Below are 18,552 nucleotides of genomic sequence, written 5' to 3'. Positions count from 1 at the left end.
TATACTCATATGTCCAATGCCATAATGCCATCGTTTTAGCACTATGACACTTTTGGAAAGTGTACTTTGAAACCAGATCTGTGAAGCGAGGCAGAGAGGTGCTGAGCTGATGAGCTAATTAGTGGGGTCTACCACTGTGTGCTAATGGCTCTTGCTCATGCATGTGTGTATGTGCTCAGGCTGTTTTTTAAGGCTTAATCCAGCATGCACACGACAAAGCCTGCTAAGTGAATCAAACGGCTGGGTATCAGTGGAAACAAGGCTCCTCAATGGAACTGCAAAGATAGAGGAAACGGGCACAGATATGCCAATACACCTGTAGGGCATTGACTCTTTGCCATAATGCTTTCATATGCCTCTGAATGCAAAGGCTTTTTGTTGTGTTGTCTTAGATACATTTCTGGGAAAACATGTATTTGTGTGTGTGTGTGTGTGTGTGTGTGTATTTGAGAAAATCTGGACTCAGGAACATACTGTAAAGCTATAAAAAGTAGGTTTCTACTGTTGCAGCCCTGCGATTGTGCAATCAACTACAAAACAAACACGTTCTAGAGAGAGGGAAGCGATTGAAAGATAAATCTTTATCTGGCAGGCAGAGAAAAAAAGAGCTTGTTGAGCAATTTTGTAAACTTACACTGAATAAAAATAATAAAATAAGTGGACCTGGACAGCACATTGTCACTGTTCCATATAAACATGCGAGCAAGATGAGGCAGTTCCTTTTCCCAAGCATGCACGTGCTGACATGACACCAGCTCTCACTTTCATTTGTGCTTATGCACCTGCTGACACTCACTGTTATTTTCATTATAGTCGTTGTTCTACATGTTCTTACCACAGTGTGATTGCACACTAGGCAACATGTTTCTAACGACTATATAGAAAAGTACTTGTCAAGACAGCTCAGAGTGAGAATTTCTGGGGATTTGTATGCTTTTCAAACACTAAAATTCACTTTGTTAAAAGGAAAAGCTGCAGGTAAAGTTGTTATTTATGTTACTGCATTGTTCAATACTCAAAGCTGGACAATGGATTGGAGACCACACAGCATCTGTAGCTATAAATACATTTGTTTTATATAACTAAAAGGAAACTAAAGATAGCCCTAGCAAAACAAAACCAACAGAGGCCAGGAAGGCTGACTGCCACCAAGTAATGTCGTGCAGTTCAACTGAGTGAACTCCACCCACCACCTTGCTTAAGCAATCGCACAATCAACAGATAACAAACGGCTAATATTTTTGATGACTGAGTAGTAGTTAGATTGCTGGATTTATCCTCTCAAATCTGAGGTTTTGGTGATTTTCTTAGTTATCTCACTGTGTTTTAGTTTCCCAAAACCAAAAGTAAAAGTACAAATGAGCATTTTAATATAAAACAATAAATCAATAACAAAGTTAATTAAGTGTAATGTTGTATTGTTGATATGGTTATATAATATTGGTGCATTTAATATAATCTTTTATAAATAAAATCCCTCTTGCAAAGGTTTCTAACTGAATGAAAAAGACAACTGAATTGCACTGGAAGCAGGATGAGAACCACATGCAAAAAATTCACAAACTATCCAGTAATCTGTCAGAAACACTATATTCAAGCCTGCTTGTGTGCTGTTTGCATTTAGATGATCCCCCCATTCCTGACATCCTTTCATAATTAAATGAAATTTTCCGTAGTCCTTCAGCTTTATTTAGTGTATTTGGCAACTACAGTCATTAAGCTGCACAAACATACCAAAGCAACAAAGCAACACGAAGAGTAAGCAGGTCTCATGTATGGCATAGAGGCGACAAATAAGCTAATTGGGGATTAACGGTTAATGACTGAACGAGGGAAGACAAGTGCCGAACCCCGTTTTGTGCCAAAGTCTGCAGTGATGTTTTTTTTCTTCCTGGCTCTGTTCACCTCACCTGCCATGCTTTTGTTCCTATTCCTCTGCATTATCATCCTCTCAGTCCCACTTAGCCGGATTTCTTTTCTCTCCACTCTCTCATTTTGGTCTCTCTCTGTCTCTCTCGAGCTGATTCTCATCCTGTATTAGTTGCAAATGCAGAACTAAGTAGCTGTGACAACATTCTCAGATGCTCCAGCTGTCACAGATTTATTGAGTTATTAAAGTAATGTACTGTGATTAAAAATGCTAATTTTCCCTGAATCGTATGCCAGCTTACATATTTTTTTTCAATAGCTGATTTAATTACGTGGAAAATGAAACAAGGGTTGATGATTCAATCTTTGCAGCCAATTGCCTCGCCATACAAAAATGAATTACCTCATGATACAGAATTATTGTTTGAGCTACAAAAAGTGAAATGACAGTGGAATTGTATAAATAATCAGAGCTTTTTTGGCGTTGCGTTGTGCAAGCTGTGGCGAGCAAATGCTCATATTATGCTCATATTTGAACCATCAAATATATTAGGTTAGTTAGCATTTTGCTTATACAGTATATAATCTCAGCAATCTTACCTCAGGCCACAATATGAAAGCAAAGCTTTGAAATGAGTAAAAAAAACTGATCCATTAAAATCCTTATCTCAATGCTCAAGTGCGCTCAGAGCATGTAGGATAGTTCTGGTTTTTATATTTAAAGCATGGATTTTAAATAACGAGAGAAAAAAGTTTCTCCGACCAATATTGTTTGAATTGTGTCCTCGTCTATTCGGAATAATTTCCTTTCCCCTGGGGGATTTGTTCAGAGTGCTTTCCTTGGCTCATTTTGGCCTCTCATTATGCATTCATGTATTCGTTTATATAATGCGGCACGCTGCAGCTTCATTGGACAAATCTCAGTTGTTTTGGACACCATTGTGTATGATACACGAATAGTAACATTTCTTTTTAACTGGGTGTTCTTTAGTTTTACTTCCCACAGTCTATTTCTCCTGCTTAAGTGATTTTGCAAATTATGCAAGACCTCTTTTAAACATCACCAGATTGAATCAGCTACTGAAAAAGTAATTTTCATTTAAATAATGAGATAGAACTTCTCCCTTGATCGCTTGATCTTTGCAGAAAACTTTTGCTGAGCAGCGGATCACACTGTGCCCTTATTCCAGTCTTGTAAAATCTTTGCAAGATGGGCCAAACAGCATCATACATTTTTTTTGAATCGCTTCCAAATTTTCAGGGTTCCGTAACAGATTGAATAGTACCTACTGTATAGGTGAGCTTGTCAAATATCCATGATCATGTCACATATCTTTTCCACTCTGGAAAGGATTGGGTTGTATATGGAGTTCAGTGGAGTGAGTGGCTCCAGCCCTCCAGATGTCCTAGACATAACAGAAGCTTGTCAGCTCTGTAGCTGGGCTCTAAATGGGTCGCTCTCCTTGATATCACACAGCTACTTCACAATGACCACACTGTTCGCCTGATATTACAGCACACCAGGTGGCTCACTACGAAAGTCATGGCTAGACAAATATGGACTGCATATGCTTGTAAAAAAAATCCTAATATCTGACTGCTGATTTCAGAATTAAGGTATGAACATGACCTTTATTCTTGCACCAACTTCAGATGATAGAAACCTCTATGCATGTTTCGTTTCATTTCCCCTCTTCCAGCATTGTGTGCATGGCTGTATATAAGATTACATACAGGGAGCTCTGCAGAGCAGAGGAGGCAGTAACTAAACTGAGGGTGAAAGGGAGAGGGTTGGGTGCATGGCAGTTCAGTGATTTCTGATTTATGGTTTGATTACAGTCTTTCCATCCTGCTGAAGACTGGCTGTATTTGCCTGCATCACGTGAACTTTTTCCTCACATGGCCTAGTCATGCAGCAAGCTCTGGCTCATTCTGCTTCTTGTCAAAATGAAACATACATATGCACGTATAGACTTACATCTGTGGGATGGCATTAAGCCACACACAGACGCACACGCACGCACATTCACACACAATGATGGCGAGATAAAATGGAGAATTGCTCTTTTAGTCAGCTGAGCAGTCTTCTCTCCTGCAGCCTGGCAACCATTCAATACAATTTATCTCTTACTGGGATATAATATTGGTATTCACAAATGCAGCCAGTAAAGGGACAAAAAACAAGCAGTACAATAAGACGGTGTGATTTGAGCACAGGTGTCCACCGTCTTGGATTCATGATATCCCACTCAACTGAATGAAAATCAGCATATTTATTGCTGCAGATATGAATGAGGAGCCAAACTCTCTTCATCTAGAATGTCAGCGCCACTGTTTGCAAGAAGAGTAGCCTTGAAAATCAGACAATGGGCCTTTTTTTCACCTGTAGCTGGCTGGATATTCTTTACTGAGAGCTGCATTCCATTAATAGTAGTGATCAGACCTTGGTGAGAAAGAAACACAGTAGCTAAGTGTTCTCCCTTTATGTGCCATTAGTGTTTTTAACCAGCATCGATCCACCTGCATTTCCACTATGTTGGTGTATGAATAGGATGAAAGCTCCTGTGAAAGAGCCAGCCACTGATATCATGTCTCCCCGGGCGTTCATTAAACTGCCATTCATTCTTGTATTTTAGGCCTCTTACTTTGAATTCTCTTCCACTTCGCATTTTGTTCCATGGGCTGAAGTAGACCGTTTGACTTCATCTTGTCACGGTTATGAAACACTTCAATAAAGTGGGGAGCCAGTATAAAATCTGTCTTGATTTATAGCTTTGGCAGGACAGTTTGATCTGTCAAAATGTAGCATTGTCGTAGTGAAAGGTTAATAGCTGATCAGAGTTTCAATAAATAAGTTCTTTCGATAAAAGAGTCAGGAGAATGTGGAAATTTGCTGTGCACTTTTATGTTATTGCAAAGAACAGATAGTCTCACCTTATCTGGTCTGTAGGGTTTTTTTTCTGTCTTATTGTAGGGTCTATACTTTACAGTATAAAGTGCCTTGAGGCAACTATTGTTGGGATTTGGCACTAAAATCGAATTGAACTGAACTGAATTGAATCGAGAGACAACAGTTTGACTTTATTTATCAAAAGTCTAAAGCACCAAAGCTCCTGTGCGTTCACCTTGGTATGCTACAGACAGCCTGACAGCAGAGTGGAACTGATTGTCTCTGGCAGCACTCAGAAAGATGTGAAATTAACACCTACTTAAAACAGGAAAAAAAAGACCTATCAGAATGATGGTTGAGCGTGCAGCAGCTCTGGCTTCAGCAGGTACATTTGAATATGAACATCCCTGAATGAAAGGTTATGACCCATAAAGAGGGGGAACGATTTGAGCGAAGCGTGCTGAGGGGAGAAATGTCAGAGTGAGAATGGCAGGAAATATGTTAGTGACAAGGAAAAAGCTGCCCCTGGTATTCTAGAGCCCCAATGAGTAAAAATAGGGCATTGGGCAAGAAGGCAGGAAACCAGCAGAGCGAGGCCTCTAGTTGGAATTTCTTCTGGGGAGGAGAGATAAGAGACTTAACTCCCTCCTGTCTGGGCTGGCTGACTTTAACATGCGACATTTGATCACTGATTACTTACGTAGAGATGGACAGAGGAAGAAGAGATTGAAGAATTGAATAAATGATTTGAGCACTGAGAGTGCTGTGAGCACTGTTTCGGTGCGCTTTCTGATGACTTGTCAGTTATTGAGCATTGACATGACATTTTAATTAGGTCAAGACTCGTGATGGAAACCAAAGACCACGCTCACACTTTCATGAGAGCTCTCTCACGCAAATGCACATTTATGTGTGCATATATACTTCACACACTCTCCTGCGCTCATAAACACACTTTGAGGTAATGGCTGAGGGGTGGAAAGTACCCTGTGTGAGAGTCTTGGGTTCCTCAGGTTGGAGAGTGGAAGTTAGACAATAAACAGTGGCCTTATCGTGCTTCGGGCAGAGCTTCCAACCTGATAGTTCCACATATGACTTCCAGCTATTAGAAACAAATATGACCTCTATACCACTTGTCTCAGCCCACTCACTCCCATGAATAAGCAATTATTTTAGGACCCTCGGTGGTAACTTTGTCTCAGCGTTGAGATTTTAGACTGCCGCGTGCATTAGCCTCGGCCCTGTGCTTCTTCACTGTCACTTTACCACACTGATCAGGCTGTTTTATTAGATTTCCCTGTAGTTACGTGACATCACTGACACAAGATTTATTAGGGTTTTTTACAAATCAAATTTCCAGGCCTAGTGGAATGTGAGATTGATGGCCCAGAAAAGGCGAGACAACAAGGTCATTATCATATCATTGATTACAGTAATTTGTACATGGTGTGGCAGTTGTTCATCTGATAGGGCGTTCACTGACAGCTACACAGTTGACAATGTGGCCACTTCTTATAAACTGTGGGTGGTTCAGGAGTTCCTGATCTCGTGCAGAAAGAAAAAAAGTCAGAACGTGGCAGGCATCTACGCAGAAACTAATTATAGTGTACAACAGCTCAACACTTAACATCAACAATGGAGGTCGTCTACATTTATTATTTGCTTTCGACTGTTTTATTCCTGTTCTGAGAGCAAAGAAACATAATTCTGGATAGAAGTGATCAACCTTGCATTGCTTATTTCCTCATGAAGTGTGTCTATTGAATTTGTATCTGTGAGGAGAAAAGACAAATACATTTATCGAGCGTTTGATTTTCTCCCAGCCAACTGCTTTGAGACTCTTATTTTAGCTACTGATTTAAAAAAAATTGAAATACTCATTGAGGATATTAATTCCCTTTGAAGAGATGCGGCCGGAAATCCCGACCTTTAAGATGGTGGGAAAACAGAAGAATAGTCGCTCTGTTTGAAACACGGCGTGGCATAATTAGAGTTTAAAGACACAAGTGGTTTCATGTAAAAGAGAAAATGTGTTACATATGCGCCCTTATGTGTACTTGTTGTGTCCAGTTACTGTCATATTGAGGACACAGCCTTCCTCCCAGCAAGACTGCAGTGTGAGACAATAACCTAAATACCTGGCGGATTTCAGACTTTCATTCTTTCTCTTTTTCTTTACTTCACTCTATCTTTGTGATCCCTTTTTATTCTCCCCCCACCTCCATCTCTCTCTCCTTCTCTCTCGCTGTCTGTCTCGCTCTTCCTCCTTTTTTGTATGCACCCGCTTACCCACACTCCCTCATGGTCACTCTCTTAAGTGATTGCTACATTTCATCTCATGGTAAATCGGCCATCAGCCCAGTGAGCTATCATTATGCAAATGATGGGCAATTCAATTTCAGCTGGTCGGAGGGGGAATTTCTAATTAGGGTGAGGCACAGCACTCAAGATAGAGAGAAAGATGTAAAAGCAGAGGGAGACAGTAAGGTGGAGAGGTGCTGTAAATGGATCTCATAGGTAAAGTGAGAGGTAGAAGAGAAAACCTAGAAATGAAGGAGCATCCATCCACAAAATTAACGTCTGCATTGCACATATAATCTTTAGTCAGCTATTAGTTGCTAGCATCTTTCTCCTCCTATTGTTTTTCCCCTTTCTTTGATCATTTCTCACCAGTTAATTTTAAAGTACTGGCTTATCAGGTTAGAACATGTTTTCACTGTGGGATCCTCTCCAAACCTCATAATTTAAAAAACATGATCTCTTAAATTTAGTTTAATCGCACTGATACTAAACTTTTTACGATTTCACATGGCGAAAGGGGGAGGACAGTTAGTGCAAACTATAAATACTTATATTGACTGACTCATTTGCCACTTAGGTCATTGTAGTTGTCTCATACCTCATTTGTAGTCACACTTACAAAGCATTTAAGAGGTTTTTATACTCTAAAATATGAATCATGTTCCCTTCCCTGATACATTACAAGAATTTCTTCTCGTTGTGTGAAGTCAGGTTTCAAGTTCTGTCAGTGTGTGGTGTCGCCTCATGTGACTGATGCAGACACTCATTCAGTTGAGAGTGGGGGCGGGAGTGGGGGCAACCCTGCACTGCAATTAACAGATGTGAACTCTGTCTGTAACATCACATTCAGACTATCAGTAGATGTGACAGTTTACTCAAATGCTTCACATGCAGACTGTTGGTTGACGTTACAACAAATGTATGTTTCCTAATCGACTAAAATGCAGGCTTTTGGTAGAGATTGCAATTTTCCAGTGTAGTAGTTCTGAAAGCAAAACACAAAACAAAGCCTTGACAACTCTTCCGAAGCAAGTTCAGACTGAATACTATATTTCATTTAAATGCGAACTGGATGAGACAAACAGTTGTCAAGAAAAGCACAGAAAACACAAAAAGATGTACAGAGATTCTTTGATGCATTAGTGAGTAATATGACTTAGGTATCTCCAGACTTAACGTGATGACGACAATTAATGTATCTGCAGCATCTGCAACTTCGTTTGTTACATTTGACGAATAATGTTTCTTGATGTTGTGCTGCTGTCAGAGTGGACTGGTATTGTGCAGCGGATTTATTTTGATGGAGTGTCTCTTTTCTTCCTATTGTTGTAATGAAGCATTGGGCTTGTCTGTTTTTGTTATTTATTCAGCAGCCCAGAGGGACAGCATGTTTCCTGCAGGGAGAAGAAGAGAGAGAGGAAGAAACAGCTGGTCAAACTTTTTCATCACGATTAATTGAATGTGCTCAATTTACCTGCGTATGAGAGATGTTTGCATTCTTTAGTAGTTTGTGTTTGTGTGTTAGAGCTAAGCAAACTGTCACTTCTGATTTGATAAATCTGTCGGATCAGTTTCTGTTTTTGCGCGTCAACATATATCTGAACATGTGTAGGTGTGTGCATGTGTTGGTTATGACACACACGCTCGCGCACACAGACGCACACAGACGCACACACACAGAACAGAGGATTCAGCTGAGATCAGCAGCTCACCCCGGGCTGTCAAATATTCTGTCAGCACAGCCCAAGAATCACAATTGGACTCTTTGGGAGGCATTAATTCAAAGCACCGTAACAATGCTCTCTGAAACCAAATCAACTGCCTGTAGTCAGCATATCAACTCCCAACTAACTCTCTCTCTGTATCTCTCTATCTCCATCTCCCTCTCTTCTGGCTTCCGTTGCACTAACTTTCCCAGCTCTGTCTTTACAGCAATGCCTGTTTTACCCCCAACCCTGCCCCAGTCGTTCTAAGATGTGTGATTGAACTTCTAAATATGTTTTGGAAACCGAGTTTCCTACCACAGATATTGTACTGTAACTACCTCTTGAGCTCAGACCATGTGAAAATGATGTTTCTAGACAAGAATGAGCAAAAATAAACCAAAACACTAATTAATTAAAAACTCTGTGTCTTAAGCTTTCTATCATTTCGAGCAGTGCTCTGCACTGAGGTCATGGTTTGGAATAAACACATGTCGTTGTTGCTTTAGCCAGGTCAGTTACCACTCAACAAGGGCTTACTATGTTTACATACATGAGAACAAAGTATGATGCAAATAAAAGACTGCAAGGTCTGACTACAGTAGTATTAACTACGAATGCTTTTAGTGTTTGAAGGGTGAAAAGGACAGTTAGAGTAAGTAGAATTTAAAGTGTTTTTTGCATAAAATCCCAAAATATTCCTTTTAAAATTATATTATGCAAGTCACCCTACATTTGAGAAGCTGGAACTTTGAGATTTTCTTTAAAAGAAACAGGTTTAAGAATTGTTTAAAGATTTTTTGAGCCAGTGCCACAGAGTTCAGTATTTATAGCCATAACTAACATAATATAGTTGGAAAATTATTGTGGGTTACACGTATTTCTTACAGTCTAATTGTTTAATCATATCAGCACTACCTTTCATGACTTATTACAGCTATTGTAACAACACGCAGTATGTTTATAGTGCCAGTGCTGACAGCTCAGTATTGTTAATGGAAACTTTTTACAGTATATCACAGTTTTTGCCTTTGAGTTTAGTGACCTATAAAGCCTGAGATTCGGGAGTATTTGCTCTCCTCAGCAATCCTAATTTATTAAAGAATCATTCTGCCCAGTGTCTGTTTGTACTAAAGTAATCCAACCTTTGCATGTTTCATTTGTAGAAAAAAAAAGAAATGACAAAATCCCTGTTTTTGTATTAGCTAAAGCTTCTCCCAGCCATCTGTTTTCTGCCTGTAACACACTAGTTGTGTCCAGTGCACAGCAGAGGTGCTGGTTCTGCTTGTCATCTGTTGGTTGTAACTTGTATCGTTGTAACACTGTGTTTTTTTGTCCTCAGGAAACAGCCTTATAAAGATGAAGGGTTTTGAAAATAATCAAAAACAGAGGATAAAGGAAAATGAAAAGTTCCTTTTCTTCTCTCTGAATCAGAGAGGGCAAGGGCTCTGACTGCACTTTATTAATGCACTCCATCTCGCTCACTTCTGTGTCAGGCATAATACAAAGGGCAGGTGTGTGCGTGTGTGTGCGCACGTGTGTGTGTGTGTGTGTGCGATACCGTGAGAGACAAAATGACGGTCGAGAGAGTGAGCTAATTTTTCTATCATTAAGACTTATTGCAGTAGTTATCCTTTGCAAAGGGTGTAGTGTTATAACGTTCCTTGTGGCATCTTTGTAATTGCCTTTGATGTAAATGATATATATATATACATATATATATATATGTGTGTGTGTGTAGTTTAATGATGGCTTGTCCTGTGCATTCATTTTTACTGTAAAAGCCTGATTACCTTCACTTTAATTTTGAATGTAAGCTTTCTAGATGATCCTTAACAAAAAGAAAACCCCAAAAAACAATTCTTGATCTCTGACTGAAGACTAAATTCTAAAACTTTTATTTCTGCTGTGTGAAGAGTTAACTATGGCTTTAATCCACTCTGTAATCCCGTCAGTGGACTGTATGCAGTATCTAAGCTTGGGTACAATTTTAGATGCCTCTGTTGTATCTCCTATCTCACTTGAAAACATGCAGCCAAGCTCTACATTGTTGTTTCAGTAGATACAGAATCTACTTTCTGTCACGGCCCTCTATGCCTTAAGGTAGACACAAGAAGTCAGGAAAGCATGAGAAATGCGAACAGAAAAAACAATACAAGAAAGAAACACAGTGTCATAAAAGTTTGAGAGAAGAGGGAAAAGCCAAATGCATAACCACAACTTTCGCAATTAGTTATAGTTCTCGCAACATTTTCAACTGTTCACCGGGTGAAACAGCGTGGCTGCAGTCACTCTGATTAAGGCCCAGGTTGGATTACAGTGAATTACCACGTTATTGAGAAACCGTGTGATTTCTGTCACCAGCAGCAGACGGCATCTTGGCTTGAGCGTAGCTAGAAAACAGATACAAACATTACCTCCTCATTGTCACTTTGCGCTAAACTTTTTCCGTGTTTAAAATCAGGAGCGTGCAGTTGCAAATTAACACGCCATGTTAATTTCGTAAAATGCTTGCAAACTGACTTGAAAATCAATGAAAGGAACATGGAGAGCTAAACGAATATACAGATTAATAGAGACTGGAGAGATACACACACACAAACACACACGCACACACACTACTACCCGTAAATTATGATCTGTGTTGACTAGTGGAACAAAAACTATTGGAGAAACGTAAACACAAGATGAGGCAACAAGACAAGACAAAGGGTGGAGGCAAAGTGAGGGGTGTAGGAGATCGGAAAGTACAAAGCTATACTATCTATACTTGGCTTTTACTGGAAAGTACAAAGCAAGTATAGATATAATATGAAGGAAAAACTGTGTTAATTTTACTTATAATAATTATTTGGTCGAATTGTTATAATGGCATTTCTTCCCAGTGCAGCCTTAATCATACAAACTGACATGTTTACAGTAGGAATGAACATGTAGTCGCTGGAAAAGCTGCGGTCAGCTATAAACAGCCACAGCTTAAATGCTGCCGTTGGCTGGATATTCCCAATGGTGTGATCAGTAGTTTGAGAGGCAGTGCTGGCCTGAGGCAAGTAGCCCCTGGCTTCATGTCCTGGTTATGGTCGAGCTGTTTAAGCTTTAGTTGACATTAAAACATAAATGTCTTTCTGAGCGCAGTTCTTGGAAAGATATAACAGTACTTAAATACAGCTAAATGGAGTTCAGTGTTTACTGAAATATCTAAACCAAATTTATATTACACGTTTATTAAATTTGAAACGGCTTTAAACACAAGAAACATATTAATGCATTTTCTTTCAGCACATCATTATTATTATTATTATTATTTTTGATATAGTTTTGTACACCCTTCTCTTCGAAATAAACAGCACTTACATGTCAGTGTTTTCAAGGTCTGCAGGCTGGAACTCACAGATGGTAGCAGAGAGACTGTGGATAAATTAACATCAAAAGATGTCAGTTAATCCTTTTCAAGTTCCCTGCAAAGAAAACTTAGTTACATAAAGTTGAGGAGTGGAAAAAAAAATCAAAGCAAGCTGTAATAATATTCTAGTAGGATTACAGAACATACAACCCCTCCAAATATAGATGTACTTTCAGCTTTTCCTTAAAAATGTAACACAAACACTAGTAAGTGTTAGAATCACAGATCACAAACAAATGAGAAAAACCTGTAACATCTGTCCTCAAAATTATATCACATACTGTGAAAAGTGTATGAAAGAAAATGATTCATCACAATGCAATATGCAAACTGATGTTGTATCCTGCAGCTGGTTTTCTCTCAGACTCTTAAAAAAACCACTGAAAAAGTGATTCATACTCTGTTACTGAGTGTTAGACCACCACATCTATAAATCCGACTGATATTATGTTTATGCAACACAGCTGACAAGTTTTTAGTAGAGCATAAGAAATAGCCATTTTAAGGGTGTAAAGACTGATTGACTGTTTTGAATGAGTGTAATGTTTTGTATTATTGATCTTCTGATGTCAGTGTGCACCCATTGTTGAGTGCTTACTATACAAAGTGCTGTGTACAAGATATATCAGTAGAGAATGTGTGTACAGGCATGACAGTGTGTGTGTGTCTGTATGTGTGTGTGTGTGCACACATACATTGCAAGTATTTTAAACCATAGACGAGTGATAGTGTTTCCTCATAAGCCTGTCTCGGCCTTGCATTCCTCTCATTGGTAGAGTCTGGTGTGTGCCGGCTTTCAACTAATCTGGGAAGAATGTCGGTTTCAGATGCACATGTGTTCCATTAAGTCCAGATCTGCGTAAATAATATAACATGCAACAGCTAGCATTACAGGTAACCATACCCCCACAGCTGCTCCTTCGGCTTTACAGTCCCCCAGTGGTGCAGCCTATAAAAAGGGAAGGCCAGTGTTGATTTCTAATGAGAAAATCTATTGCAGTGCTCACTGTGTTTTAAACAAGCTAATATCGCTTTGCAAAAAAAGAGAGATTATTTGGCAGTTCAAAAATATGACTCGAGAAATTAAATTGTATTGGATAAAAATTGGATACCTCTATATTAGATAAGAAAACTTGGAAAATGTGCATTGATGGTGCATTAATATATGTTAAATGGTACGCTGACAGATATTTGAATTACTCACCTTGACATGCATCAGAATAAAACAAATCTTTATGTAAATCAAAATGAAGACATGAATGTTTGTTGCATGGCTGGAGTCTTGCAACCATGCATGCTTCCCAAGTTATTAATGATTCTATATGCAGACCACTGCCATTAGACCTTTGTGTTTATTGTCAGCCTGCTCTGCTTGTAGTGATTGGCTTGGCCCTGCCAAGTGGCAGGCCAGTGTTTGCTTGTGCTGTCTGCCTGGGGAAACCCCTTTTGTCCCCAAACAGACACTGTATATAATACAAAGTTCAGAGGATGCCAGCGTCTTCCTGGTGTGGTGCAGCGTCTTCCTGTGGCAGATAAACAAAGTTAGTTAGAAGTTCCGAGTCATTTATTTAGTTATGTATTCATTTATGTTCCTTTTACTTTTTCGGCAAAGATTACAATAGCATGAACAAACAAGTGAATCTTGCCTGCTCTATTTTGGTCAGCAGTAGAGAGTGGGTGGGCAGGATTTAAAAAAAAAAATAGAGAGAGAGAATAAGAGGTTAGATTCAACCCGAGGTCAAGTAGACATGGTACGGCATCTGGTTTGGCAAAAAATATCACAGAAACCCAAACCTGACCAAAAAAGTCAAAGAGAGAGGTGAGAGCCTCTGAAGTGAGTAGAAAACAAAAGAAAGGTGTCAGAGAACAAGTGTAAAGAACAATGCTTCTTGCACTTGCAAACTGTTGTGAGCCAGCAAGGAAATGTGAGGAGTTTGGCTTTTGCTGTTCTGGGTGCCAGCACTCCTAATGAGTCTGTCAGGGCCAGTTAGCACAGCCAGGCCTGCTTGTGTCCCCTCCAGGCCATAGACAGCTGTTATTAGCCCCGTAATGGCATGCCACAGGGCCAGATTAGCCTGGCACAGTGGAGAAATATCAAACATTCACTTACTGTGGCTCCTTCGCTGGCTAAAGAAGCTGTTTGGCAAGGAATTCATTTAGCTGTGATGCTGGCAAGCTACCTAACAAGCCCCAAAAGAAAAAAGGTCTTCAGTGAGAGATGGAGTTAGTGTACAGTAGCTCCTCTGGAAGAAAATGTTTTAGTTCAAGCAGATCGGGTCAGATTTCTGATCCCTATTAAGAAACACGAGTCACATCTCACATGGAATCATGCTTTTGCTTTATGATTAAGTAGACATGGTTTGCTGTTTTCTTTTTGCCCGGTGATGATTGGCAAAACAGCACATTCTTATCTTTACTAATGCTGTATCATCATTATGCAAACCTCATCGACAAGATGGCCACTGCTGTCTATTCATCTGTTTTTACCTTTCATAATGAGCACAGGAAATCAAAACCTTACACAGCAAGTACTCTCACTCTGCCTTGGGGGATAGTGTGCACTATGCACTGTCTGTGATCAGCCCACAACATCTGATCAGCATACTGGTAACAGTTACTGATCTATAAAGTACGCATCTTACATAGTATACTGTAAATCATATTCTTGTTTCGAGTCTGCTGTTTTCTGCATATGAATATGCAAGCTTTTGCATATCTGGCTTTGCAGCTTGCATCTCATGGCAATCACTCTGCATTTAGATCCATAAACACAATATACTAAAGTGTGTTTAGGGTGTTTTCCTATAAGAGCTGGGGCCGAGTCACTATTTTACACCTATATGTGTTTTCCTGTCTGTAAGCTCTTACACATGTTTTCCTTGAAGTAAAAGGCCAGCTGTGGTTAGTTCATGCCATTTAAAAAAAATATTGTTAAGCACTGCATGTCTCACTGCAAAACACTCTCAGGCTAATGCCCTTGAATGTATTTATGTCTTTCTGGGTGTTCTACATATGCACCCTGTCTGCGTGTTAAAGGAAGAAGAAAAGTGATCTGAGGGAAAGATAATGTGATATTTATTAATTACTGCATTGTGTGTTTTCTTTCAACAATTTGCATCATATCCTCATTAGCAGACCATATGGATTGAGTGTGGCAAAGTCATTATGTACTATACAAAGCAAGCAGCTGCTGTAGTTATTTCCAAATATAAAACTATGTCTTGTTTATGAGGGGGTAGTTTTCTACATCACTGATGGCAGCTTTTATTTTCACAACAGGCAGAATACAAAGCTAAAAGCGGGTCGAGAGAGAAAAAATAGATGTAGCCCACTTTATCAATGAACACGCACAAAGCACGCGTTCTCACTATTCTAAAAATCAGATGACTGAAACAACACAAAACCTATTGAACACATGTTACTGAAGAGTGATGCTAATGTGCAAACAACAGAATATCGAGAGAATAACAGATACGCAGTGCTGTGCGTACTAGCTGAGAGTGAAGTGAGGAGATTGATAAAGACAAAGAGATTAAGAGCATTAGATTTGAAGTAAATCCTGTGAGGTACCCATGCTGTGGCTGTGGGCCACAGTGTGAACCCCACTGAGCTACACTCTCTCTTTCCCTGGCAGAGATCACTTTGTGCAAATCATTAGCTTCCCAAGTACTGAGGGCTTTTCCGCAACTCTCGTAGGTGCGTCTGAAATCCACACGGGGCAGTACGGGGAGGAGCTGGCAGGCTTAAGACCCAGTACCTACACTCCGATTATCAGTTGTGTAATGTACAAAAAGATGGAGCCAGTAGTAAACCAGTGCATAGGAACACTGGCTACCAAACACAACAGCTTAGCACCATTAGTGCTGCTCCATGAGCCAATTTTATCCAGTTATTATGTGTAGTACATCACCATGAAGTGATGTGATTAACTTGGCAGCCAATGTGCAGGTTTGTGACTTGGTAGAAATTTATGGAACTAACACTGGTAAACAAAAGGAGAACCATCAAAAAAGCGTGTTTATTGACTGAATGATCTCTGTACTTTGGCTGAGACAGTAAAAGTAGAGAAACTTTGAAACTAAATTACTTTAAAGTTAATTTTATTAAAATGTGTATATTTTCATTACCGTTTAAAAAAAAAAGTACTGAATGTCTTTCTGTTTCTCTCCCCCCCTCCAGAGCAGATACGGTGCTCCAGATCGAGGTGTAAGGCTCTACAGTTCCCTGCCCATGCGCCCAAACCCTGACGGCAAGAGACTGCCCTCTACTGGGGTAAGACTCATCTCTCCCAGCCTCCCCTCCACCCACACACCCAATGGTCTCACCCACACCTATATGTCACTTTTAAACCATAGAGCAAGCCTCTGAACTTCCCTTAGTTGCACAACAAGAGTACCTAGACATCAGATGAGAAAGACGTATCGAGTTTTTGCCGAGTCCTACAAGTATTGATAATATAAAAGAATCTGCATGAAAATAACTGAAATATGCAGTCAGCAATGTCTGGACTGAAATCACTTCCAGGAAACAACTTAACCGAACAATTAACAATTCCTCACACTTTATTCCTAACATAAACCTCTTCCTCATTCTTTGACTATGCGTTGCACCCTCCACCCCTGACTAATACCAAGCCTATAATTTTTCCCACACTCACTCTAATAGTGATAGTAAGAGTCTCCTATCCCCACCCCATTATTGACCAAAAAATAGCACCCATCCGGCATGGTGGTTGGTGTGGTATTTCTTTGGTAGCTTCTCAAAGTAGCGTAGGTTGTGCAAATGATCGGTCAACCAATCGACTCCTACTGCATTTGTTTTGACACAGAATGAAAGCCAAGTTGTGCCTTTCTGGAAATAATACTTCTACCTGTTTCACATGAAAAAGAATAATCTGATTATGTATGAAAATTAAACATTTTTCCCTTTTTCTTTATATTTTGCTGTGTTTGGACATCAAAGTCTCATTCTTTCTGTTATTTTATTATACAAATGTTCATGGGCATGGTTGGGAAAACAAAACAAAAAAAAAGATTACGTTTATTGAAGTTAAGTGATGGAACACCTCCAGTACTTTGACTTTGACAAAGTGCTGGAACAGTCAGTCTACTTTGTTTGTGAAACCATTCTTTCATTTTTTTAATAAAACATCTTTTTGCGGAAATCATAATTAGAATCTAGCTTGCCTTGCTTTAATGCATTTATGTAACAAAGGAGAGAAAATGAAAGAACAATAGAGCAAAAAGAGAGAATTTAATTTCATATGTCTCCCTTTTTCATGTTTCACTCCATGCAAGTGCTTTTTGAATTATCTCTTCACTGCTCCAGGGCTCAATGGGAGGAAAAGTGAGGGAGTGAGGGAGAGGAAGAGAAGAGACAGGCAGACAAAGCGAAAGCTGTGTAATATTGTTGGTGCGCACCTTTTTTAATTACAACAGAGATTGTATTGATGTCTCAGGCCACATGTCCTAAATCATTTATCAAGGGGGAGAGTGCTAACAAAGCATTTCTAAGAAACCCATCCTCTCCCAGGGCCCAGAATCATATGTTATCTAAAGTGAATATTGTTAATGCTTTTCAGTGGAGAGACCCACTTACAAATCATGGGAATGAGTTCCTTGTCAGGACATCCGTGAGGTGGTAAAGATATATATCCACCTTCATCTAATCCGCTGTTGTGCAAATTAAATTGCACCTAAATCTCGATGTGGAAGCTGTTTGTAAAATAAAGACGCTCAAAGTTATGGATAAATGTTCAGCAGTGGAAAGAAGATTTGTATGTTGTCTAGTTGTTGTGTTCAGATTACACGTGTGCAAATTAGAATAGAACAAAAAAAAAACAACGCAAAAGCCACAACACACATATACACACAGACATTATAAAAAGAGAAAATGTGTGCTATTTTTCTCCCCAACTCTCTCTTTCTTACTCACCTTTGGTTTTGTATGTCATTTCCTTTTGTCTGTTATTACCTGGGTACAGCGTCAGTACAGTAGCATACTGTAGCTACAGGCTGCATGGAGAGGAGGAGAATATAAACCACTTAACATGCAGGAGGAAACCAGACGTTTTTCCATTGCACTTATCAGGTGCTGCGGTGAGAGCAAGTGTAAAGGTGTAGTAGGTCCCTGCCCCCCCTCACCCCAGCTCCTTCCTCCCCTCTTACTTCCCTTGCACACCCCTTTTATTTTCCCCTGATCTTTATCTCTGTCCCCCACCACACCACCACTCACCACCCTCAGTTCAGTTAAAAGTGGGCTTGGCACTTCCTCCCCCCCCCCCACCCAAAAAGAGAAAGAAAAAGCATACACACACACACACACACACACACACACACACACACACACACACACACACACACACACACACATTCCTTACCACCACC

At 39.7% G+C, this 18,552-nt stretch overlaps 1 protein-coding gene across 3 annotated transcripts in view; it reads left to right on the top strand.

Moving 5' to 3' along the window:
* tox2 (TOX high mobility group box family member 2) overlaps nt 1–18,552 on the top strand; it is an 89,690-nt gene that overhangs the window by 11,762 nt on the left and 59,376 nt on the right. For all 3 annotated transcript variants that reach the window (XM_080890429.1, XM_080890431.1, XM_080890430.1), the window contains exon 2: nt 16,346–16,438. In XM_080890429.1, coding sequence (XP_080746555.1) covers nt 16,346–16,438 — 93 coding nt within the window. The remainder of the gene's footprint in view (nt 1–16,345; nt 16,439–18,552) is intronic.

This window comes from Rhamphochromis sp. 'chilingali' (assembly GCF_963969265.1).
Source record: "Rhamphochromis sp. 'chilingali' genome assembly, chromosome: 9".
In the NCBI taxonomy this organism is placed as follows: domain Eukaryota; kingdom Metazoa; phylum Chordata; class Actinopteri; order Cichliformes; family Cichlidae; genus Rhamphochromis; species Rhamphochromis sp. 'chilingali'.
Note: the sequence above shows the minus strand (reverse complement) of the source record. Positions and strands in the feature narration are given on the sequence as shown.